This window comes from Haliotis rubra, unplaced genomic scaffold, assembly GCF_003918875.1.
Source record: "Haliotis rubra isolate DU_JTF1 unplaced genomic scaffold, ASM391887v1 Scf16, whole genome shotgun sequence".
In the NCBI taxonomy this organism is placed as follows: Eukaryota; Metazoa; Mollusca; class Gastropoda; order Lepetellida; family Haliotidae; genus Haliotis; species Haliotis rubra.
Window position 1 is genome coordinate 3,701,271 of NW_025765558.1, and position 26,401 is coordinate 3,727,671.

General features: G+C 39.0%; 1 protein-coding gene across 1 annotated transcript in view; it reads left to right on the forward strand.

Moving 5' to 3' along the window:
* Nucleotides 1-26,401, forward strand: part of LOC124271407 (rootletin-like) — a 111,501-nt gene that overhangs the window by 35,605 nt on the left and 49,495 nt on the right. Inside the window, 1 exon segment of the mRNA XM_046706559.1 lies at nucleotides 25,316-25,603. Within this exon segment, the coding sequence (XP_046562515.1) occupies nucleotides 25,316-25,603 (288 nt within the window).

Below are 26,401 nucleotides of genomic sequence, written 5' to 3' on the forward strand. Positions count from 1 at the left end.
AAATCTAGAATGATTTAGCAAGTCTAGATAACCTCAGTACTGTTCAGGGCCTAGATTGGATAATATATGTCTTGTATATCTTGTATGTCTTAACAGAGATGCAGAGATGCACTTGTAATGCAAAAATATTGCTGATGTTGGTTGTTAATAGTAACTTTACTTAACTTGAAAAGAGTTAACTATGTTCCTGGTTCCCAGTCATATTGATTATCAGAAGGGGGTGCAGGGCTTATGAAATGTAACAGACCCACCTTTTGTCCTGAAAGTTTATTAAATGACCATTGAAACTCGGATGAAAATGACATGTGCACCCTCCCTTTTCTCAATAGTATGCACCCCCTTTCTAAAAAAGCTGTACCTGCCCCTGCCAGTGTTGGCCTACCCTAAACCTCATAGTGGTAGAATTTGCATTCATCTCGACCTCCTTAATTCAGGCATTGTAGGAAAAAGAGAATTATCTCAATGTGACCTGACAATCTGGTAATTGAAGGTTTGCTTTTCCAGATTCAATCGAAGTGGAAAACATCCTGTCTCATTTTTTAACATTGTAGCCATGTGTTAAACAAGTTATTGAGTAAATATTTATCAGGCTTTTGCAGTGTTTGTACGATATCTGTGTAATGAGGACATTTAATATGTATTTGTTTAAATTATTGTATTGTTAACCATCTGAAATTATCAACAATTAACGTAAAACATTACTATCTAATTTTGTTTATCCCTCCTGAGACAAATCTTCAAAGTTTAATGAGATGATGTGTCATATATCACCATGGACAGGCTTCAAAAGTATTTTTTCTTCTTTCTTAATGTTTATGTAGTTTTAAAAATCGAAATTAGTTTTCTTTTCATTCCTTCTTTTTGTAACACCTTGCCATTCTCAAGCAATGTACAGGGAGCCAAGTTCCTGTTAAAATGGCTTGGGCCATTCAATTCATAATCGACTGCAAGCAGTGTAGCCAGAAGAAGACACACTGTGTGTTGTTTTCATGTTTGCTAGACTTTTAGTCTACTGGAGAGATAAATATAATCCCATTTTCGGCTCTGAAAGATCCAGGAGAAACAAGAATATTTCTAATGGCAAAAATCTGTCACAAATGCCCCTCAAGAAAATAAACTTGCTGTCAGGAATAGAATCCTTATTGGGCGAAAAACTCATTAATCTATGCCAGAGAAAGAGGAACAAATGGGAAGTTGTAATAACTATTACTGTATTGTCAGATTCATTTACGGTTGATTGAATATAGAATACGATAGCCATTATGTCTGAATCTGGGTTTTGCACTATATCTCACTCCAAGATCAATAATTACAATTTAATTACAGCAAGCAATGTCCAATTCATAATTAGGAATAATGAAAGTTATGAATATGTAGATTTTTTAACATTCGTTACTTACAGAAACTTGTAACCAATAATCGGTGCTGAGGGTAATGTGAAAACTATCGCCTGAAATATCCAGAAACAGTCATTATTCGTAATCTATACTGACTCGATATTATTTATTAGTCATTGAACACATCAATTTCCTGAACACGCTTGATCGATTACGACATCAAGCTGTTCCTCAAAAAAAGATACTGTGCTAATATTTAAGGCTTTTCATTTTTGCCTCGTCAGCATTATGCACTTATAGGACGGGCGCAATAGAACTATACCTTTTCATATTTGTCCTTTCTACGAAGGCAACTATCTATAAACCATTTCACGAGTCCAACGTAAATTATGACGGTCAATTGATCCTTGAATGAACAATAGAAGTTCCGGGACATTACAAACCTTGTATTGGTTTCTTCAGAAAGAAGAAAGGGCAACTGAAATTAGACTGGCTTGCCTGCCGTAAAGCGCTTGCTCTCCTCCGTACGTGAAAGGAACTGAAATTAATAACGATCAGAAGAGCGAGAAAGAACGATACACGTTTTATTTTCCGTGACTAAACTAAAATACGCATACATCATATGATTTCATTCAACAAGGTTGCGTTTCATGACGTTTGGTTGTGTAACTTGCAACTGCACTATTTAAAAGAGTTTGCTTCGACAGTTTTCAGAAAAGTAGTGAGTTTAGTTTTACGCCGCTTTTAGCAATATTACAGCAATATCACGGCGGGTGACACCAGAAATGGGTTTCACACATTGTACCCATGTGGGGAATGGAACCCGGGCCTTCGACGTGACGAGCGAACGCATTAACCACTAGGCTACCCCCACCGCCTCAGTTTTCAGAAGAAACCTCATGAATTGTTTCTTTTCATAAATCGTCGCTGTACTGTTTTTTTAAATGAAACACACACTCGTTAAAAGGAACTAAATGATAAGGCGTTAATTTATTCGAGAATAATAGTTTACCAAATAATTGTGCATAAATGATATTTTTTCCGAGCTGAATTTCCCTCAAAACGAAGCACGAGTTGAGACAACTACCGGAAGTGTCAACCACGTTATCAATGACCTTGTCCTTGCGGTATGAGTAATGTATTGGCAGTGTTCCAACTGTAGACCTTCATTATCTTTAAGGCAGTATACGTTTTGAATGGTTAACATACATGTACACGGTTGAGCTTCTTCTTTGAAAATCCTCATTGCTCAGTGGAGCAGGTAAAGGCGGTTAAACCTTGAAGGATTTAATAAAGATTAATTTGTTGATTCTTACCCCCCTTGCTGGTAATAAATTGTTTGTGAGTAGCTCATACTCCAACGCTCGAGGCATAAGATTAATTCATATTTGAGTGAAGCGATCCAAAAGAAGTTATTCAGTGCTTTTAACTCCGGTCTTTCACAGCATGTATTTCGGCATGTTGGAATGGGCATTCCTGGCTCGGTGTAAGGACACTCCCACGGAGCTTCCGGGTCAGAATTGGTTCTCGACATCATGTCCATAGACTAGATTTTCGAAACTCTTTTAGCGCTAAGATAGTCGTAAGTTAATGTTAATGAATGGCACTTACGACTATCTTAGCACTAAGAGAGCTTCGGAAATCTAGGCCCTGGTCTTTAGAGGCGACCAAGTGCTCGTACTATCTATCAATCACTAGGTTGTATTTACAGATCACCGCCATCGCTTTCTGATACGTCAAAGGGACACAACTCTGCACACAGATTTTCGACTGGATCACCAGTACAATCCCCCGGGTAGTCTAGAAGTTAGTGTGCGAAGTAGCCACTGGTCCGCTAGCCGGTGGCTAGCAAAAATCCAGTCGGGCCAGTTAATCTCCACGGTCACTGGCCCGACTGGCTAGTGAATTTTCATGGGGTCATTTTTTAAATGCGTGTAGTTAGTTACAGGCGTTTGCAGAGACTGCTGTTCTATTCCTGATATCGGTTCTTTATGTGAAGGCAATTCGTGATGTCCAAAAACTATGAAGAATACCATGTTAAGTTGTTAAATGTTCCTGAACGATTTGAAACCTAACACGAAGACCCTAAGTAATAAAACTTAGTGTTGTAATGTGTCACACTATAAAATACGTCGGTTGTTTCCGTTAATGTTTGTCCTCACTGTAATAACTACCTTATTTGGTCATTGTCGTGCCTTCAACAGGTAACCGATTCTACAATTAAGAACACTGACAATAATCTCATAATATCCAGGTTAAGTGTTAATCTGGTCAACGTGATCGAGTCCATTCGTCCGTTTCACCTGTAATTAACCCTTCGGTAAAAAATATACAGACATCGTTTTGCTGTTTGGTTTGTTGTGGCGATTCTGAACAAACTAAAGAGATCTTGTGACTCGGATTTTACTGATATTAACGGTATTATGCCGAAACCAGAAAGATATGTTTTCTAAGCTGAAGTGATCACGGGATTAGGCGTCAGTAATGTCTATATATTAGAGTGACCTTATCAGGGCATATATATGGAATATGTAGGAATTTAGTTTTAGAAACACGTGATCTTATCTGTGGTGATATTCTTTCATTGAATTGAACACAGAGACATAAGTCTGTCCCGACTTGACTACCCGTCATTCCATACACCCGGACGTCTCCTGTTTATATACACGATTATTAACTTTGAATACACAATGCCTTAATTGTTTATAGCTACTTGAAAGGAATTGGTCTGCCAGCAATATTCCAGTTACATGGAATAACTGGCCCGTGAATAATCTATGTTCTGGACTTACGAGCAGAGGTCCCATAAGTCGGCACACGTTGTTTGTTTATTTGTTGTTTAACGACGCAATATTCCAGTTATGGCGGCGGTCTGTAAATACTAGAGTCTGGACCAGACTATCCAGTGATTAGCATCATGGGCCTGGCCACTAGTTAGCCGCCCCCTACGGCAAACATGTGTTGCTGAAGATCAATTCTAACCTGGATCTTCACAGGTCAATGGACCGCCTCCGTGGTGTAGTGGTTAGAGCGTCCGCCCGGAGAGCGGAAGGTCGCGGGTTCCATCCCCGACCGCGTCATACCAAAAGACGTTAAAATATGGTACTTGTTGGTCCCTGCCTGGCACTCGGCATTAATGGGTACAACAAGGAGTCAGTATAATGTGTCTGAGTAGGGTATTCATGCTTCACTGCAGCATGGTATCTCAGTGGGCTAGCACTTTAAAACCAGCTTCAGTCTGGGCTAGTACAAGCAGCCGCAAATACACATACACAGGTCAATGTATCCTGATAACATCATATGTTCCCTGCATAAACTGCTAAATTGTTGGCATCACATTTCCAACATGTTAACTGCTGTTCTTCATCTTGAATTAATTATGTAAGACGCTGTTCAATGGATGACATTGATGGGTTTGCTGAAGAACAATTCTAACCCGGATCTTCACGGGACTCGTAATACGTGAACACGCCATCAACCACGCCACCGAGCCTGACCGCCCGATACATTTCGACCCCTTTCGACCAGTGTCTAGATTTTCGAAGCTCTCTTAGCGCTAAGATAGTCGTAAGTTTATGTTAATGTATGGCACTTACGGCTATCTTAGCGCTAAGAGAGCTTCGAAAATCTAGGCCCAGGTTATGTTGCCCGATTTGTAACTCGGAACCCTGTCAAGAAATATATTTTGTAATTTCATATTTTATCAGCCTGGCCACATCATTGGTCACCTTTCACAACGTTAATTACACATGTTTGATATAATTTCGTAGCCCGCTGTGTAAATGTTTACGATTGCAGTTACCGAGTGAACAGACCAAATGGTAATGATTGCTACAGAATGAAATTTCCGTGACCAATATTGTCGTGCACTGGACCTTGGAACAGGTATACAAGTGTTATATTGGCTGAGAGCCTACACCTGCTTAAAAGTCCCGTCAAGATGTAAAAGTGATTTTATTGTCAGGTATATCACCACTTAAAGTCGTATAGGAGACAAGCTTTATGATCGTCATGCTCAGTCAACAGTTTACGGACATTAGTCCTGGAAGACACGTTGTGACTTCTTTGTATATGACGCCCCCCTAAGGTGTGACAGGTGACGTGTGGATATCCGTCATTACACCCTACTTACACCCTACTTATATATCCTAGAGGCTGGTTATAGCTTATAACGCCCAGTAGGTCTCTGACTTGTGTCTATACGTCCATATACCCTACCAATATCTCCCAGGGACAGGTTGTTGCTTCCATACATAACGTCCACTAGGTCTCTGACTTGACGCTATACGTCCATAAACCCTACATTATCTCCCGGGGACAGGTTATTGCTCCTATTTATATCGCCTGACTGGCCTGTGACTTGATACCATGTCCGAGGAATAGGCTAAAACATCTCTGCAGGGACTATACACCGATCCTTGGTACTGTCCATGTCTATGTACTCCACATATATGTCTCAGGGCAGGTGATCGGGTGGTCAGGCTTGCTGACTTGGTTAACACATGTCATCATATCCCAATTGCGTAGATTGATGCTCATGCTGTTGATCACTGGATTGTCTGGTCCAGACTCGATTAATTACAGACCGTCGCCATATAGCTGGAATATTGCTGAGTGCGGCGTACAACTAAACTCACTCACTCAGGGGCTGGTAAAAACTGCTATATGAACCTGAGCACCTTTGTTTATCTCTAGACATTAACGCACTGAATTTGTAAAGCACCACTTAGTAATGCCATACGATTATTTTATCAATGAGTTTGACGATAAAATATTATGACGAGAAACGTGCCAACTGAATTCGAACCCGCGAAGACTAACGGATTCTATCACAGCGAGATCCCGCACGGGATGTGAGTCGTATTGCTAAGCTAACCACAGCTCAGATATGTTTTAATAGGGGCGGTGGGATAGCCTAATGGTTAAAGCGTTGGCTCGTCACGCCGAAGACCCGGGTTCGAATCCCCACATGGGTACAATGTGTGAAGCCCATATCTGGTGTCCCCCGCCGTGATGTTGCTGGAATATTGCTAAAAGCGGCGTAAAACCAAAACTCAGTCAGTCAGTATGTTTCAATACGGTTGCCAGGAATTGTTTGTTGAAACATAATTGTTGCGAAGGTCATTGAAGGTTGGCCATGGTTTAGAGAGGTTACAGCACACGGACGTCTGGCCTTTTACATAACGCCACCATGCTGGTGGCGTGACGTGACACTTGACGAGAGGATATCCGTCAGTTAACCTTCTCCCAGAGGCAGGATCCACGCTCAGTAGATATGTATACCGACCTGCCCAGACTGATATTCGTCCCAAGTCTGCAGAATGTGTCTGTATAAATTCACATTTAATTTGTTACATTATTTATCTGACATCAAACTTTTGGATTGTCAATTGAGAGCCAGAGAGATACATGTACAAGAATGTTGGAAAGGTTTTTTCCTATCGGAGGTGTATCAGAGGTTTATTCTTTGAGAGCCAGAATTGCATGTACTCGAATATTGGAAATGGTTTTGCCTATCAGAGATTTATCAGAGATTTGTTCATTGAGAGCCATTGAATTACATGTACAAGATCAGCAACCCATTCTTGTCATAAAAGGCGACTATGCTTGTCGTAAAAGGCGACTAACGGGATCGGGTGGTCAGGCTCGGTTCCCAATTGCGCAGATCGATGCTCATGCTGTTGATCACTGGATTGTCTGATCCAGACTCGATTATTTACAGACCGCCGCCATATAGCTGGAATATTGCTGAGTGCGGCGTAAAACTAAACTCACTCACATGTACAAGACTATTGGAAAGAGTCTTGCCTATCAGAGATTTGTCTACACCTGTTCAGAAGACAATACTAACAGTGGTCCAAAGTTTGCGGCAGATGACAGCAAATAATCCCTGATCAGGATTGTATATTTCCCAGTTATAACGAATGTCATGGTTTTGCCAACTTTTCTTACAAAATGTTTCCCTTATTCGAATGCCAAGGCAATAAATCCCTGCGCACGATGACTTGTTACGAGTTGTGTCCCTTTGGTACACCAGATCGTGGGTTCGAATCCCGGTTCGTCCCGATTATGGTTCTACGTTTGTCAGGACCTTTGGAAGTATTGATCAACTTTGTAAACATCCGAGAACTGCATTGTTTTGGGTTCTCCTCCTGCACCAAGCTCCACACGCCGTGATATAACTGAAATATTGAATAATTTGAAGCGGCGTTTAACCACCTCTCTAGGGATGGGCGATAATACCGGTTAACCGGTATATTGCAATTCGAACTTCACTATACGATATATTGCGGTACACTTTTTGCGAACCGGCTCTCCCGATACGATTTTCGTGATGTAGGCAAAACTACTAATAACATTTGTATTTCCTTTATATTATTATACATTAATAGTTTTGAGAATGTTTATTGGTCATATAATTGCATTTGCGTGACTTTTAAACCATAGATTGTTACCGCCACTCGTAGGGATAAACAAACCAAAATGGCGGACGCCGCTGCATACGCTATTTCTCGAGTTCCAAACTTTCGAGCGAAGTCTTCAAATTGGAAACATTTTCAATTGATCTCTTGTACCAGTGTCATTGTTTCAAAAGAAAGGAAACAGTAATTCCATTACTTTAACCCACGTGTTACACTTTCACAATATATTGCAGTACATATTGCAATACATCAACAACAACACATATCACAATATATCGCAATACGAAAGTTTTGGCGATACCCAACCCTACACCTCACCCCCTTAATTTCAAAACTGAATAGTTGATGAGTTCACTCTGCTGGATTTAAGAAGGGGATGGCACTGGAAATATTAAATATATATTCTGGGGTCTGTCGGGGCGTCTATCATCGACAATACACGAGTCCTTGTCTGTCAAAGATACATGTGCAAACCCAAGCTAAATTAAAACACTTTGAGACAACTATAACCTAGGTCCATTATATGCATTGTTCCCGGTTCGCTGGCAGAGGGAAACCCAGAAGTACGTTTAGTGACCGATTAATCAGGCCTGACGTTGACAACAATACTGCGACTGTGTTACTCAATGGCGATCCGATCTCCCCTGGCCCTGTGTAATCGGGCTGAAATGTATTTAAGTGGTATTACACACAGGGGTACATACATTTGTACTTGAATGGGGTCAGTGCACAACTGCAAAGTCGCTGACAAGTATCTGCCCATGTGATCTTGGTTGCACCATATGATAATGTTGTACGTAAAGTTACGAAGACGTACTTCAACTATAGAGCCTACGCTGAGTTCGAATCTCCGTACAACGTTATTAGTTGGTTGCACTATATGATAAACGGTGGACGTAAAGTTAGAAGTCGTACTTCAGCTATAGAGCCTAAACTGAGTTCGAATCTCCTTACAACGTTATTATTTGGTTACGCCACATTGCGTTGTACGTAAAGTTACGAAGTCATACTTTAACTATAGAGCCAACACTGATGGGAGTTCGAATCCCGGTTCGTTCAGATTATGTTTCAAGGTTTGCCAGCACCCCACCAGTGATCATGGGCTTCACTGACGTTTTAGACGTCTCCGTCCTGCGTTACTTCCGCTCTCTCCCAACGTCATGCTGACACGCCGTTACAAGACGTGGGGCGGTGGGGTAGCCTAATGGTTAAAGCGTCCGCTAGTCATGCTGAAGACCCGGGTTCGATTCCCCACATGGGTACAATGTGTGAAGCCCATTTCTGGTGTCCCTTGGCGTTATATTGCTGGAATATTGCTAAACGCGTCGTAAAACCATTTTCACTCGCTCACTCACTCAAATCGGCGTAATCCTCCCACTCACTCACACACCGTACGCAACTGTGTAGATAGCATAGATACTATGTAATGATATCTGTAATATGTAATATAGTGTACTCTTCTAGAAGGTGAATCCCACTATGTATAATTCAACAGTATTTGTCAAGATGTAATACCATATGGTAATTGTATTCAGATGGAACTCTGACTAATTCTTTGCTGCATTTTAATTACAACACCTTTGCTGTGTAAAAACGTAATCGCGTTTGCTGGATTTGGTGATGAACCGTCGTGTGAGGTTCTTATGAGATGAATGTAGTCCTATCTGGTTTTCTGTATCCAATAAAATTCGGATATAAGAAAGTAAATTCAAATCAAAGAGGAATTTCAAGCTAAAGGACATTTGGCGTGCGTTTGTTAAATTAATGTCAGTCTCATGTAGGTTACAGCGTGTGAAGCCCGTTTCTTGTGTCCCCCGTCGTGATATTGCGGGAATATTGCTAAAAGCGGCGTAAAACCAAACTCACTCAGGTAGGTACATGTATAGTTTCTTAAGAAATTGAAATTTTAATTCATGAAAAGCGTATCACTCAAATGTAATAGGTGCACTTTACCGAGTGTTTTTTTGTCCCGGTGACAGTGTACAGTGATTAATATGCACGCAAGGTGGTCTTGTGTTCAGGGTGTTCAATGAGTGCTCTAGACCTGTCGAGCGCACTCACCATATCACGACATAGGTACATAATGCTTATTATCATACATGACAAAGACCGGTGTCTCTTAGTACAACCTTGCGTGACAACCATTTGAATAATAATCAAGACTTCGAGAAAAAAGTGTTTAGCTTCCAGCTTGGTTTGGGTTAGTGCACGAAGTGTACGTAAAATTTACGATCGCACCAAAGAGGAGGTAACTCCGAAACGGTCCTGGCAGTCAGTGCGATTTTGAGGCAATACTTCTTTCATAAAAGCAAGATTAATTCCAACATGTTTTATGCTGTCATTTATGCATTCTAAAAACTTTCAAAGTGTTTATTTTTTAAATGTTATGGTACGTATATCCTTATTTGGATTATGGTAATATATATATATTTTAAGTCGACCTTGCCCAGGGAAAAACTATCCCTAAATGCTAATGCTAGTCTCTCGTACAGACCCTGAAGCAAATATATCCAAGAAAGCCCACGAAGTCTAGAAAATGTGGCAAGTCTAGATTTCCACAGCTTCTGAATATGAAGAAAGTCTCAGGGCTCCTTTTCATTACATTTGTATATTTATTTATTTTTACTATGAACTTTTTTTTCAGTAAAATATGTTCATTTCAGAGACTAGTTCTTAGTCTAGCTAATACACCGTATGTTTTTGGATTGATAATGAACGGTGAGGTATGTTCATAGTTAATGTTCATGTTTCATCAGCATCACAAGTTCGATTTTCTACGTGGAAATATTTTTAAGTCCATTTTTGGTGTTCCCGTGTTGTGATATAGATGGAATATTTCTGAAAGTGACGACCGAACGTAACTCTCACTCTAAAGATTAAAAAACAGTTTTGCTAGTTCTATGTAGCAAAGTCTTGGAATCACCTCTATTCTATGACTGTCTCATGTTTCGGTATTATCACTGTGAACAAATACAATGTGTAATCCAGACACAAGGGCCTCAACCCTTGCGTTAATAAAATATTTGTATGGAAGTTGGCAATGTTTCTGATGTTAATAGTTTGTAACAACGACAAAATATAACAATGAATCGCTCCCTGGACTAGTTTTAATGGGTCCTATGAGCACAACGAGAAATGGTTTATATTTGGAAAATTCTACACTGCGTCCGACCCTCTTCCAACGTTTCACTGTTTGTTTTACATATTCAACTGGATAAACGGGTCTAGCTAAAACGTATATGTACTTGATTGAAATTCGGTATTTGCGACCCCATTCCTAAAACATCAAATATCGTGTTTCTATTTCAACAATGAGTGCTTCCACAATTCTTGACAATCCCACTGAGACGAGTATACGCGTATGCTTACTTATATCTTACTTATTCAAGCCAGTTGCTTAGTGTTTCAGAACCTAGTACTGTGACAATCACTGGACAATCTACTGGATCCTAGGGTTACCCATCGAAGGTGCTATAATAATCCATCGGCCTGTAGCGGTCGTATATTCACCAGGGTAGCAGGTGCGCGCCCTAGTCCGCACGTAGCCTGGCGAACAAGCCTATAGATGTCTTGTGTGTTTGAATTATAAGCATGAAGCTAATCTTATCAAAATCAGATCTTAGTTCTCGCTAGTGTAGATCCAAACGTAATGACATTTGTATAAAGCGCAATACTACAGTTTAACTGTGATATATATATATATATATATATATATATATATATATGAGTGAGTGAATATGTTTCTACGCCGCTTTTAGCAATATTCCAGCAATATCACGACGGGCCCGACGGGGCACACCAGAAATGCGTTTCACACATTGTACACGGGTCTTCGCGAACGCTCTAACCACTAGGCTACCCCACCTCCCCTGATATATCTATCAGTGCTTTAAAAATAAGAGTGAGTGAGTTTAGTTTTACGCCGCACTCAGCAATATTCCAGCTATATGGCAGCGGTCTGTAAATAATCGAGTCTGGACCAGACAATCCAGTGATCAACAGCATGAGCATCGATCTGCGCAATTGGGATACGATGACATGTGTCAACCAAGTCAGCGAGCCTGACTACCCGATCCCGTTAGTCGCCTCTTATGACAAGCATAGTCGCCTTTTACAGCAAGCATGGGTTGGTGAAGACCTATTCTACCCCGGGTCTTCACGGGTCTTGAAAAATAAGATGTTTATGTATTTTTATGTCACTATTGTATTGTGGGTGAGGTGAGTGATGGTGGTTTTACCCCGGTTTTAGCCATCTTCAAGCTACATGACGTTGGGAGAAGTACTGCATTGTACTGAGGGGGAGTTAGCCACAGAGCTGAGGGACCAACCATTTGATGGTACAGGGAGATCAAATGTGTTTTCAGCTCCAGTTGCAAAGCCAGATATTTTTCTCAATTAAAACTATTAGATAATATACATTTAGGGATTGCAACAATATATATTTCATGGCTAACAAAATAGTTATTATACCCAGGAGATTAGCCATTGAACCCGGATGTGCAGTGTGAAGAATCTCCAATTCTCCTCTGCATATATCAGTAACCTCTGATCGGTTTAATATAAAAGCTAAATATCACGTGATGTTATGGATTAAACGATATCCAAACCTCCGTGAAGATCCGGGTAAGATTTTTTCTTTAGCACGCCATGGTTGTAAGAGGCGACTAACAGGATCCGGTGGTCAGACTCGATGATCTGGTTGATGCATGTCATCGTATCCGATTTGGGGCGGTGGTGTAGCCTAATGGTTAAAGCGTTCGCTCGTCCCGGGTTCGACTCCCCACATGGGTACAATGTGTGAAGCCCATTTCTGGTGTCCTCCGCCGTGATATTGCTGGAATATTGCTTAAAACGGCGTAAAACTAAACTCACTCACTGCTCTGCCCTGCTCATGATGTCAATCACCGGATTTGATGGGAGACAGACCGTCGTCGTAAAGTAGGAATAGTACTACATTTACAAGAGACAACGTGCGCGGCGTTAAACAACAAACACGACAGTTCTTGCACATCTGCGACCTTGCACGTCTATATCATACACGATATGCGCTAGTTAAATCCGTCGCTGTTAAAGCATTTTCTTCTCCTTTGTCTTAATGTTGCGTAATGAGAACCGAAAGTCTATAACTCATTGTTCAGTATTCTATTTGTGCGACGTCATGTTTGTATGAACCTGCCTGCCTTGATGCATCAATTCCAAAATCAACTTTATTCACTTGTCAAGTTGTAAACAAAGTCTCAGGATTTCTTCAATCTTCGATTTTACCATTTCTTACAGTGGTGGCACTGACGGCCGTCTCTGCCTATTGGTACGGCCATGTTTGCTTTGTCAAATTCTTAAGGGGATTTTGTCCAACCTCTGACGCGCGTAGGGTATCGATGTTTATGAGCCGACCCTGAAGATATTGTTCGCGGGAGAGAGGGACAGACAGGTATAGACTTGATAAATCTCACGTATCGAACATCGCCATATTGGTCGCAGCGCCATCTGTGTCGCAGGTTTGTCCGTGTCAACATGAACGGAGATATCGACTGCAGCGAGAGGGGGAGAGAACGACAGCATCGACGATAGTTGTGTCTACAACTGGTATGGGCTAGAACGTCATCTTGCTAGATTCGTTGCTTTTGTAGAAATAGTAGTAGCTTAACGCTGTGTGGCTTGGAGGAGATGTCGAGAGAGGACAGAGATCATCGCTTGGAGAAAGTTATACAGGTGGGCTTGTTCATGGCTATATATCTTCGTGTATACCTACTCCAGACATATACGGTCGCACGCGCGGTTTCACGATTTCTGTATGGGGTATTTAATAAGATAAGGCTCGTGTGTTATAAATCATTTATTTAAGACTGATGACTGATGACACGTGCATACATGTGACACATAGTAACAGTATATGTGATCGCTTGCTCAACATTGAATCCGATACACTATGTAGCGAAGTTATTCATAATAAATGGATATGGTTAATTATCGCATGGCCTGGTTGTCACTGTTATTAATTCATGCCCGCTGCTTTCATTTAAGTTCCTTTTATACTCGGATGCACGAGAAATTGTAAAAATTGAAAAACGGTCAAAATATCACCATAGAAACATGACGCTTTGAGTGCGAGCCTGTTATCATGGGTTGTCCCGAAACTGTTATCTATTTATAGAACAGGAAACTTCGAGGAAGCGTTTGGAAGTTTTGTTTGAATGTACAAAAGTCATTGATGAAAGTTCACAGACCTAGAAAACTATAGGATGAGTTATTTGCAAGACAGGAGGGGGGGTCACCTCCTGTAAAGGATGGCCTGAATTTCTTGGGTAACGGAGACAGAGTACGTCGAAACCTGGAGCTGACATTAGATGATTTGGTAGGAGCATGTCGACTTATTATCAGTGTACCGTTACATCAACGCCATTTTCGATACGACTGCTTGCGGTTTGTTTGCACGCTTGTTGTTCAATATTTGAACTGTTTCGCTTTGCTGGTGCTAAGGGCTTTGATGTGTGCCTCGTTAGGAAACAAACTGCTAAATACTACGTTAGTCGATTGTGTGGGAGATAAAATATTCAGCAATGATTTCCGATCATCAGATGATGTCTATGATCTGTTGTCTCTGCAGGCGATGTAGTACACAAGTGGAAGGTTGTTTGTAGTTTTAGACCCCCAGATTTGGCACAGAACTGAAATCACCAGCATGCGGAGTGAGGAAATGTCAAACAAATTGTATTCAGGTGGATTGATCGGTCACAGATGACTTGAGATGGAATGTGAATGGACTCGACACGCCCGATTAGGTTGCCATTGTTGCGCTCTGGTAGTCAGCATTGCGACTGAAGCCTCTGATTGCTTCCAACACTGAAGCCATATGTGATAACCTTATCTAAAAATGGAACCAAACAACCAAACAAAAGTTCCTCCCGTTCCCCATCCCAAATAATATGTGTAAATATTCTAGAATTATAAACAATCATTAACACAACAATTACTAGAGAACTCACAAAATGATTAAAAGTCCAAATTTAAGTTAGGGCTAGGGTTTAGGGTTAGGTTTAGAGTTTGGTTTAGAGTTGGGGAGCGGAAGGAACTCTTTCCACAAAATCAAACTGAACTAGAAATGGCGTTAAACACAATTACCAAATTTGGAATCCTCACAAATGAATTTAATTATCTGAATTGTCTGGGGCTTATCAGGGTTTTGGGATGGGGTGGGAATGGGTTTAGGGGTGTAGTGTCTACTTGGGAAATTTTATGTATGTGATGAAATGAACTTGTTAACAGGACATAGTATGGTATGTACACAAATTCATCAGATGCTAGAGGAAAGACACACACACACACACACACACACACACACACACACACACACACACACACACACACACACATTTTAATGAAAAGTGACCCAATGTTTGCAAAGAGACTTATTTTGTAGTCATGTTTGGTTTTATATCACTATCAGTGATGGTTGATAACTTTATACTGTGTAAACATTGTAAATGTACAATTTGCAAGCTCAGCAAAATGCATTTCAGCAAATGTTTTGTTTAGAAATAAGTGCAGTTAGATAAAAAGAACTATTGTTTTGGGAATTTTGGTTTGTAGAATTACATATTCATGTGCTATTTAATATAACAAAGCACACATAAAAGACATATTTTGTTGCAATAAATGTTTGAAGTTCTTTGGAAATGCATCAACTCTGTAAATGCAAGACTGTTCTCTACCACTCAATAAATGGGACAATAGTAAGTAGTAAATAAGTAATCATAAGAAAGAGTTATAACTTAATCATATGTTTCCATATTAGCCATTCAAAATGTTGGAAATGAAATGTATTCATACTGTGCTAAAAGCCAAGTCAATTTTTCAATTCCAACTACACTGTATGAATTTTCCGAATTAAATTCTGTTTGTGTGAAGGTTTAGTGTATCCTTCCCCTCTGATGGCATCCATCACAAATACTGCAAAGGAAGTCACCTGAAAAGTTTTCAAAAAAATATGTTCACCTGAAAAATAATGGAGACATGGCATAAAATAGTCAAACGGGAATTGCATTGGACATAATTTCTGTAACTAAAGCATCATACTGGGAAATGTGCACCACTTGTCTGCAATAAAACTTTGTGAAACTTCACTGACGCTTGGATTTTGAAACAACTCAACAACAGCCATAAGATGCTCTTTTATATATTTAGAGAAAGTGAATCATTGAATGCTTAGTTGTGTCCCACTAATATGTATAAATACCTTGGAAAAATAATACACATCTTCTCCCTGCCATATTATTATGTTTACAGCCATGTCACTGAGATCTTTGCCCTAAAGGATTTAATAAATAACAGATTCATGGTAAATTAACTTACATATAAATTAGTTGTACATCTCTTTGTCACCAAGATCAAGGGACCGGTTGTTTAAGTGGAACGATCATGTTCAGTCTGGGCAAATGTCATGTTTTATTCATATATCTTATCTAGTATAGGATATATAGGTCATTGTGCTCGCTGTATTCCATATCTATGGGTATTGTATATCCAGTGATAGATAAAGGATATACGGCTTCATATTTCCCTAGTAAGCATTGTATGTCTTTATGAAGTTCTGTTAGTTTGGATAATATATTTTATCCCGGATGTTAAGACGTTGACAGATCACACTTCTATTGTGCTTTTGTAACCATTGATGAATTGATGAATCATGGTACATGAATCATTAATATGATCAGAACAATACCTTTTATATGATCTTTATTCATCTGAATTGTGTGGCTATTGATGTCCAGAGAAAGCCTCATTAGATGTCTATAACATCATTAACTCTTGTAAACAATACTCAGTCTGTAAAAACATTAATAAGTTTATATGACATAGCAAAGATTGGACATGTTACATAATTGTATTTAAGGACTGACTGCATGTTCTTGTAGGTTCATCGTGGTTTGAATAGAAAAACTGATATGCTGACTGTATTATTCCCCAAAAGGATGACAGCATTCCATCTGTCACAAGGCAGCTGTTTAAAATAACATCATCAGTAACCATCAGGTTCAAACATAGGAACAGGTAGACACAGTCAGAAAATTGGGAGTTGGAAATGAATGCCAAGGGCATGAAATTAGTCTAATCAAGGTGAAAAGAAATTACAAAAAGGCGAGTGATCCTGTAGGACCTTGCAGGACATGTTAATAATTCATTCCTTGTTGCCTGAGGCCCCAAACTTTGGTTTGCACAATCCAGAATTGTGCACAAATATGCATAAAAAGTGCCTGTATGATGACAGAGCTATGCAGAAAGGAAACCTTCCCATGACTGTAATTTCAATTTCCGACAGCTTAATAGTGTTGGGAATTGGTTAAAATCTCATAATTGATGATTGGCTCATTACTACCGATCAATCATCGAAAATAATTGGTTAGCATTATTTATGAAATTTGTTAATGCACATAAAAATAAGGTAAAAAACAAGTAGTTCTTTTGGGCAAAATTTCACATCTTTAAAGGATGACTAGTATGTCAGTAACATAAATTTCTTGGAATCTTTAAGATAAATTCAATCATGACTTGAAACGAGCTTGTAGTACTTACGAAATGTAACAGACAAAACCAACCTTGTGAAAAATATTGTTAATGAAAACAAGTGTTCCAGAATTGTTTGTGTTCGATTATGAGAAATTGTGATCGATTGCTTGGTCGTTTAGTCACTACGACCAATCTTCGATTATTTCAATTAATCGGTCCACCACTACAGCTTAATATTTTACATTCAGTGGTAAATGAATGTAATAACATGTGACCAAGTCAGCTAATCAGAATGCAAGAATTAATGTGAACACAACAAAAATATATTTATTCCTTTTGGACATCGTGAGTGATAAAGGTCTGTATAAGTTTATATGAAATAATATATCAAGACATGTCACATAATTATATTTTCTACTTGACATGCTTGAAGTCACCCTTGATCTGTAAAAGGTAATATAAGTATATATAACATAAAGACCGAGACTGACATGCTGTATTCCTCCCGGACAGTGGAGTAAATAAATGTCACTTTGTCAGTGAATATATATATTGAAGATAGATTAATAATTGTTAATTATCTCTATATGAAAAGCAAGTGGCAATTTTGTCAGGAGCGATATGTTCTCTGTCAGATGAAACATTGTGTTTCAGACTTCATTTGAGAGACATATATTAAGTAGTGTCAGTATTTATGAGAACAATTTTTGAATCTTCGGATATGCTTTGATCAAGAGGGTCGAAATTGATATCTTTAGAAATAGGCACTGCAGGAAATATATACAATTGCCGTTAAGCTGAAAATGACTGCTTGTTGTGATTTGTTTACATGAATGATAGTGCCCATTCATTTGAGGGTTGTCATTGTAGAGCGCTGCTGCCAGAATAGAATTAAGTTCACATATTTCAGTAGAGGCTGTGAAGCGTAGACTATTACAAAGCAGTATCTTGTGCCTGTTAAAATTAAACATGTTCTCGGAACTTTCATTTCCCAGGAGTGGGCAATTATGTATTTGTATTTGGTTATGTGTATTGTGGATGTTTTGTAAGAAGTAACGTTATTATGAGAGGAGTGGTACCTGTGCACTGACGCAGTGAATGGCGACAGCGAGAATGAGACACATTTTTGTGTGGGGACCAGTTCAAAAGTTTTGTAGAGGATAAAAAAAAGTTAATTTCTTAACTTTCCAGATATGCCCCCATATCCCCTAAAATATATTTGTGAAAATGTTGACAACTAGAAGAGACATTTTTGTTCCAAGCTTCCTAAATAATGACATGTAAAGATGGTGATGTGACTGAGCTTTCGGAAGTCTGTCTCTCTCAGTCCCTGAACTGCATTATTTTTGCTTCTGCCCAGCCCTTTATGCAACGTGAAGCCCTAAATAAAGTCCAGATTTCTTCAGGAATCTTCCATGTCACAGGACCCGTGAATATCCGGGTCAGAATTGATCTTCAGTAACCCTTGCTTATCGTCAAGAGGATTCTCAATCACGGCGTTAAACCCAATTTCACTAACACCTCACAGGATTGGGTGGTCAGGCTCACTGGCTTGGTTGACATATGTCATCATATCCCAATTGCGTAGAATCCCAATTGCGTAGAACGATGCTCATGCTGTTGATCATTGGATTGTCTGGTCCAGGCTCGATTATTTACTGACCACTGCCATATAGCTGGAATATTGCTGAGTGCGATGTAAAACTCAACTCACTCACTAACTCACCCTTGTCACAAGGGCTACTTTTCAATTTGACAGGAATTATTTGTTGTCTAAGCTTTCATGTGTGACAAGTCTCCAATCAACTTGTTTACCTACCAATCAACATTAAAAGTATTGATTATTTTCAGGATAAATTATGACAATGAGGTGTTATATTTTTAACCAACAACTTTCAGACCACATTATCTTCTTGCTATTGAAACATTGTAAAATTTTGTTTATCTGACATCAAACTCGCGAAAAGTTTAGTGGTTAATGCTAGGGAGTTTTTGTAGCAGGAATACTGAAAATGTTCTATTTATGTTTTTTTATGGGCACATTCAATAGATTACATGTTGGCTTGTGTTTGACAATGTGTTGTATCACAAAGTACATGTGTTAAATATATGAAAAAAATATAAATCTTTATTTTGACATATTGAAGCAAAAATGTCAATTTAAGTTTTCAAATGTCTGGCCTTAATAGCATGTTTGCTTGAATTTGTTTTTTTTATCCTGTCCTGGTAAAAGTAATCTTTTGATAAATTAATGTAAGAAAATGAAATTCAAAAACCTGGTTAATATGTTAATCTTTCAGCTTTCACAGAGACCTCAACACTGATTATATGGTCTCACGATTTCAGCACAGTTATTGTTATAATTTGCTCGTTCAGGTATCAATTCAAAATTATATGTTTAATGAGTGAGTGAGTTTTCATTTTAAGCTGCTTTTAGCAATATTCTAGCAATATCCAAGCAGGGGCACCAGAAATTGGCTTCACACATTGTCCCCATGTGGGAAATTAAATATGGGTCTTCGTCGTGATGAGCAAACGCTTTACCCACTAGGCAACACCACCATCCCTGTATGCAAATGACAGAAGGGAGACTTTATTCATGCTTTGGAAAAGTCCTTGAAAAATAATTGTTTCAAAGTGTCTCAATATCATGCAGAATGAAAATAATGTCTTTTTCCAACACCTTCCCCGTAACTTAATGTCCCCACAAGCTAAGCTATTGTCATTCGTGATAGTCATATTGATTTGTACCATAATGACGATTATCACCTGACCCTTAATTTGAAACCTCACCTTGCCGTAAGAAGATGGCATCTAAATTGATGGATCACATGTGGTGTTTGAAAGGGTTAATTAAACACCTACATAAAATACAAGGCAGAACTAAGGGTTAATTAAGCGGACAAATGTGGTAGGGTTAATTATGAAAGACTTGTCAGGTGATCTGTGAGCGTCTTATTAGGAGTGTCAACCGCCTGTGAAATAATACCACGTTTATCACGATGGGCCTTGCTCCCTTGTCACCTTGTACTTCAAGAGTTCACATTGTAAGACAGCTTTAGTAAAGATCATTGGAGCAGCAGCAGGGGGCTTAGACAATGTTGCACTTGATAGATTTCAGAACTTGTTAATTTGAACAGGAATGATTTTCACCTGTGAGGGATTTTGGCAAGATCAGCCTTGCCTGTTGAAATAGTCATTAGTCTGCGTTCTTGCATGAAACTCATTCGAATAACACATTCAGAGATCTCACTTGAGTGGCTGTTAATAAATATATAATTTGCGAAAACATTGATTTGGGAATAGCTGTGGAAATAGGTTTATGACTGTGAAGATGGTAGTACTGGGTAAACTGTAATGTTTTTAAGGTAGGTATTGCCCAATTTAGCGATGAATTCCTAAAGGTGAGTCAGACAAAACTTTCTTTCTAAATTTTTCTATTTAAAATGATCATGTAGGTTAGATAATATCTCTAGATAATACCAGATAGTGAGTCATTGCTCATGACATCAAGGGCGGTGGGGTAGCCTAGTGGTTAAAGCATTCACATCTCACGCCGAAGTCCCGGGTTCGATTCCCCACATGGGTACAATGTGTGATGCCCATTTCTGGTGTCCCCAGCCGTGATATTGCTGGAATATTGCTAAAAGCGGCATAAAAATGAACTCACTCACTCACTGATATCAATCACTGAATTGCCGGGTGATACACTTGATTATTTACCTAATCAATATAGCTGACACCTTGGTGGCTGGGTTAAAAACAACATTCGCTTGCTTACGATAATTTACTTTTTTATTACTGCTCATGCAAATAGCATGAGATTCAATCAATCACTCCAATGATCAGGGATTTCTTTAGGATTCAATGATTTGTGCTTTTGAAAAATCAGATCAGGAAAATCAGAATATTTAGTTGAAAAAATGAATGTTTTTAATTCTAATTTCTGAAACTTACGTATCTAACTGTTGCTCTTAATGTGATATGTAAACTATGCACAAAAGACTCTTCTCTGTTCACCAAACCATTACATTCGGTGAATAACTTATTTATTCCTATTTGGGAATGTTTACTGCTACAGGTTTGGGGCTGAATATCGGTCTATTGGTTCGCGTAAATCCTCACGTGATTATAATTTTATCAGTTTGGACTGATGCACATGTTAAAAACATTGTGTGTGATTTTTCAAGTGGCCTGACCAATATATTTTCTTGTTTCATTTACACGAAATAAGAATCAAAGTTTGACAGAAATCCTTCAATGACACACACATTGACGATACTGTAGCCATATGAAAACAATTATTGGTCAAATTCTCTGGGTTGTTGTTATGGACTCAACATTCCAAATTCTCTTCTGGAAGATGGTTGACATGTTTTGTCTGTAAATATTTTTCTTTTGGCGAGACTTAAATGATATTTTTGTTAGAAGTTTGATACCTGTCTTGCCTTCGTCCCTGTCTAGCCTTTGTACCTGTCTAGCCTTAGAATGTACTTACTATAATTGACTTACTGATTTAGTGGTAGTGTGATCTGTATGTTAACATTGGTATTTTCACAGCACTTGATCCACCGACATATTGGTCTTCAGCAACCCACATATGTGACTTGGGGCGGTGGGGTAGCCTAGTGGTTAAAGCGTTCGCTCGTCATGCCGAAGACCCGTGTTCGAATCCCCACATGGGTACATTGTGTGAAGCTCATTTCTGGTGTCCCCTGCCGTGATATTGCTGGAATATTGCTAAAAGTGGCGTAAAACCAAACTCACTCACTCACACATATGTGACTTGGTTGACACATGTCAGCATATCCCATTTACATAGATCGATGTTCATGCTGTCTGTCACTGTGAATCAATGTCTGGTCTATACTGGATTAATTACAGATCGCTGCCATATATTTGGAATATTGCTGAGTGTTACCTTAAACAAACAAACAACCAAACATTGTCCCTGTAAACCCTGTACTCATGACATGTTTGTTTGAAGTGGGACACATGGCAGGAGCTGATCCAGAGAGGGGTGCGGGGGTGTGCACCCCCTTTCTCCCCCCCCCCAAATTTCCCGTGATGAGCATATCCCCCTAACCTTGGACTTCATGATATATGTGCACCCTGTACAACCCCAATTTGTAAAATCAAGACAACATGTAAAAACTAACGCAATATGCAAAAACTTAACGCAAAACGTAAAAAATAACGCAATATGTGAAATATTAACGCAATATGTAAAAGATGTATTTAAGATAAGCTTGTCTACACAATAAAAAATGTGGCCTGAAAAATCAGACAAATCAGACCAAGCTTCCAAAACACCATGCAGTTTAGACCGCCTCCGTGGTGTAGTGGTTAGAGCATCCGCCTGGAGGGCGGAAGGTCGCGGGTTCGATCCCCGACCGTGTCATACCAAAAGACGTTAAAATATGGTACTTGTTGGTCCCTGCCTGGCGTTCGGCATTAATGGGTACAACAAGGACTGGTCGGCTCGGAGTCAGCATAATGTGTCTGAGTGGGGTATTCATGCTTCACTGCGGCATGGTATCTCAGTGGGCTAGCACTATAAAACCAGCTTAAGTCTGGGCTAGTACAAACAGCCGCACATACACATACACACGCATGCAAGTCGTCATATGAGCGAAATATTCTCAAGCACGACGTTAAACCCAATTTCACCTCACCTCACCTCTCTCTTTCTATTTCCAATTGTTCTGGACAACGTCCTCGGCAACTTCTGTCTCACTGTCCCATTGCTCTGGACTGTGCTACCTCTCTCTTTGCCAATTCTACCTGTTCTACTCTTAATTTGATCAGGTGGATTTAGAGTCATGTAGTGTTTCCCTTCATTTTCAGGAAGTAGCCAAGATATATCACTGGACTCTGTCCGGGTAGAATCTCTTTTGGTGAACTTGTGTCACTGTTTCATTTACATCAAAGATTCTGACCTCTATCATAAGATTCTTGATACAACCGTGAGAACCAGGTGATCACCATATGTCCCGGCGAGTGAGTGAGTGAATGATTTAATAAGGTTAAACACCCCTTCAGCAATTTTTCAGATATTGAAGACGTAAATTACACTGAGATGTCTCATTTAGATAAACAATAGAATAACTGGTTCCTTTGTACTAATGTTTGATACTACGTCAAATATTCACAGGATGTCACAGAATACACAGCGAATGGCACTCTATGTGATTAAATTGTGAATTACGATTATAATTTCTTAGGCGTGGTTTGTGATTTCGCAATTCTATGCAGGTATCATTGATCTTGTCATTGGCATGTTTGATGGATTCAGATTTCTGAAACCTTGAACAACAAGTCATGTTACCCATTTACATCAATATTCCATGTTACTGAAATTGCATCAAATACAATAACTTTATTTCATTAAATTTGAGCGATCAACATCGAGGATCCAATCTCAAATGTCTCTGGTATTACTTAATTTCATTGGCAGCAATATTACCTGTGACTTGATTGAAGGAAATCAGATATGATTGGAATTGAAATACCGAATCACTTCGATGCATCTTGCATGTCCATTATACCTAAAACTGCAAGATGGATTTACCATTTCTAAATCAAAGACATTTGTGTCCAGCGACACATTTATACTTAAACAGTAATTTTCTCATTTTGGAGTAATATAATATTTGTAAATACATCATCATAAATATGATATTTTCTCTAAATTTCATTAAAAGTGTTTCTGAAAAAAATTCCCAAGTCTCTCGTAATTCCTATGATGGCTCAAACTTTTTATCAAGATTTGTTGCATTTCATTTGTGTATTTTGAGGTGAGATTAAAATACACACTACCAGGAAAAGTAACTAATACATTAATTCCATAAAGGAAAATGTTTTGGTATTAATTCACCACTAAATAGGACAAATCTGAAAACAAAACTGGTCTCTCAACACAAACAATGAAAAGAAAAAGAAACAAAATACAAAAAGCTTATACATGTATCTGCAGAATTCCAAGTTGAACCTTGGTTACCGTACCACAATGCGGAGGGTGATTTTATGTCCCCAACTTTGCACTACATGCGTGTTGGGGGATAAAAAAAGCCAAAAGGTAAAACCTCCTTGAATAGGACATAATGAATACAACCCATATGACCATTTATGTAAAAATACTATGGAGAATAATATGATTTCCTTGGATAGTGCCGAATATCGATTATGATATCAAGTATCGCTATACATGTATTTTACACAATTATCGGCTTTACTTTGCTGTTAAACGACCCCAAAGATCAGATATCAATTGAGTTAGAAATTAGGTTAATTTTGTCACAAATATTGCAATAGCTTAGTTATTTTGAAAAAAACCCAATAAAATAAAGTTTCTAAAAAAATGAATTTCAGTCGCCAAAACAATAAACAACAATAAAGCTGTATTTTACAGATTCCGTTAATCTTTTACAAATTGCGTTATTTAATTTTTTTTACATTTTGCGTTAGCTGTTTACACATTGCGTTAAAGACATTTTTTACATTTGGCGTTAATTGTTTACATATTGCATTATATGTTACGTTTTGTGTTAAGTTTTTACATATTGTCTTGATTTTACATATTGGGGTTGTACACACCCCCTTCTCCAAAATCCTGGATCCGCCCACACATGGTTGCACACATTTGGAGGTGAAATTGAGTCAAAAAGATCTTGTTTTGGAGAAACCTAAACATAGAAATGGTTCTTCGAATCATTGCTAATAAGATTAAAATAGTCACCTTCCTATTAGCAAGTACTGAGGCTGGGTTTTTTCAAATTGTTTATAACTTTGAGAAAAAGACAAATATATTCCTGCAAATGTTAATATAAATTATACACCATGATGAAATTTTTTATTTTTGAAATAATAGAATTGTCATGTTCAATTTGAGATAACAATACGAGTATGATGGGAAATATTTGTTTTGTGACTAAGTGTGAATCTGCAAAATTGCTAATAATATAGACAATTTTGTCAAATAAATCCTTTATTAATTATAAAACTTATTAATCCTATATCCTTATTCAATTTTATTTTTTTTATTTACAGAAATTAGAAGATTCGGTTCTCCGTGACAGCAAACACTATACGCTGAGGGGTGACGACGGAAGCTCATCAACAAAGGTCCCTGCTCGTATCCGAGAAATAATCACACGAAACTTGGCAACAGATAGACTAGCTTACACGAGTGTTGCCATGTCGACACCAACCCCTCATCAGTTGCAGGAGGAGAACCAACTTCTTTCGAGCGAGCTGAACCGTTTGGAAGATCAGCTGTCTGCTAGTCGGTCGGAGAGGGACGAACTTGGCATCAAGTACAATGCTCTCAGTGAAAGGGTAAGAGTCATTTATGTTTCTAACGTAACCCACCAAAACATTTGAAGCAGAATGTAAATGGCTGGATCAGACAATCCAGTGAACAGTATTGTGAGTAATGATCCCATTGGGTACAAGGCCACACTAGCAACCAAAACTTACAGGATTGGGTGGTCAGGCTCACTGACTTGGTGGATATCCCAATTGCGCAGATCGATGTTCATGATGTTGATCACTGGATTGTCCGGTCCAGACTCGATTCTTTACAGACTGTAGTCATATAGCTGGAATACTGCCAAGTATGGAGTTAAACAACAAACGAACCCCAAAATCATGCAGTGCGGTGTTAAACAAACAAATGATACATTATTGTAAACTCTCATCAGACACACAAATACGCACACAAGACAGAGGACACATTTTGAAAGTTGAGGTTGAAGATGTCAGATGTTCAGCATGAATGGGTACAATGTGTAAAGCCCATTTCTGGTGTCCCCTGCTGTGATGTTGCTGGAATGTTGCTTACAGCTAAAACTAACTCACTCACTCACTCACTCACTCACTGCATCACTTTCCTCACACAGATATAACTGGAACCCAACTCGCTGACTATCGGTGCTCATGCTGTTGATCACTGGATTGTCTGGTCCAGACTCAATTATTTACAGACCGCTGCCATATAGCTGGAATGTTGATGAGTGCGGCGTAAAACTAAACTCTCACTCACTCACTCACTCACTCTCACTCACTCACTCACCCACCCACTCACTCACTCACTCACTCACTCACTCACTCACTCACTCACTCACTCACTCACTC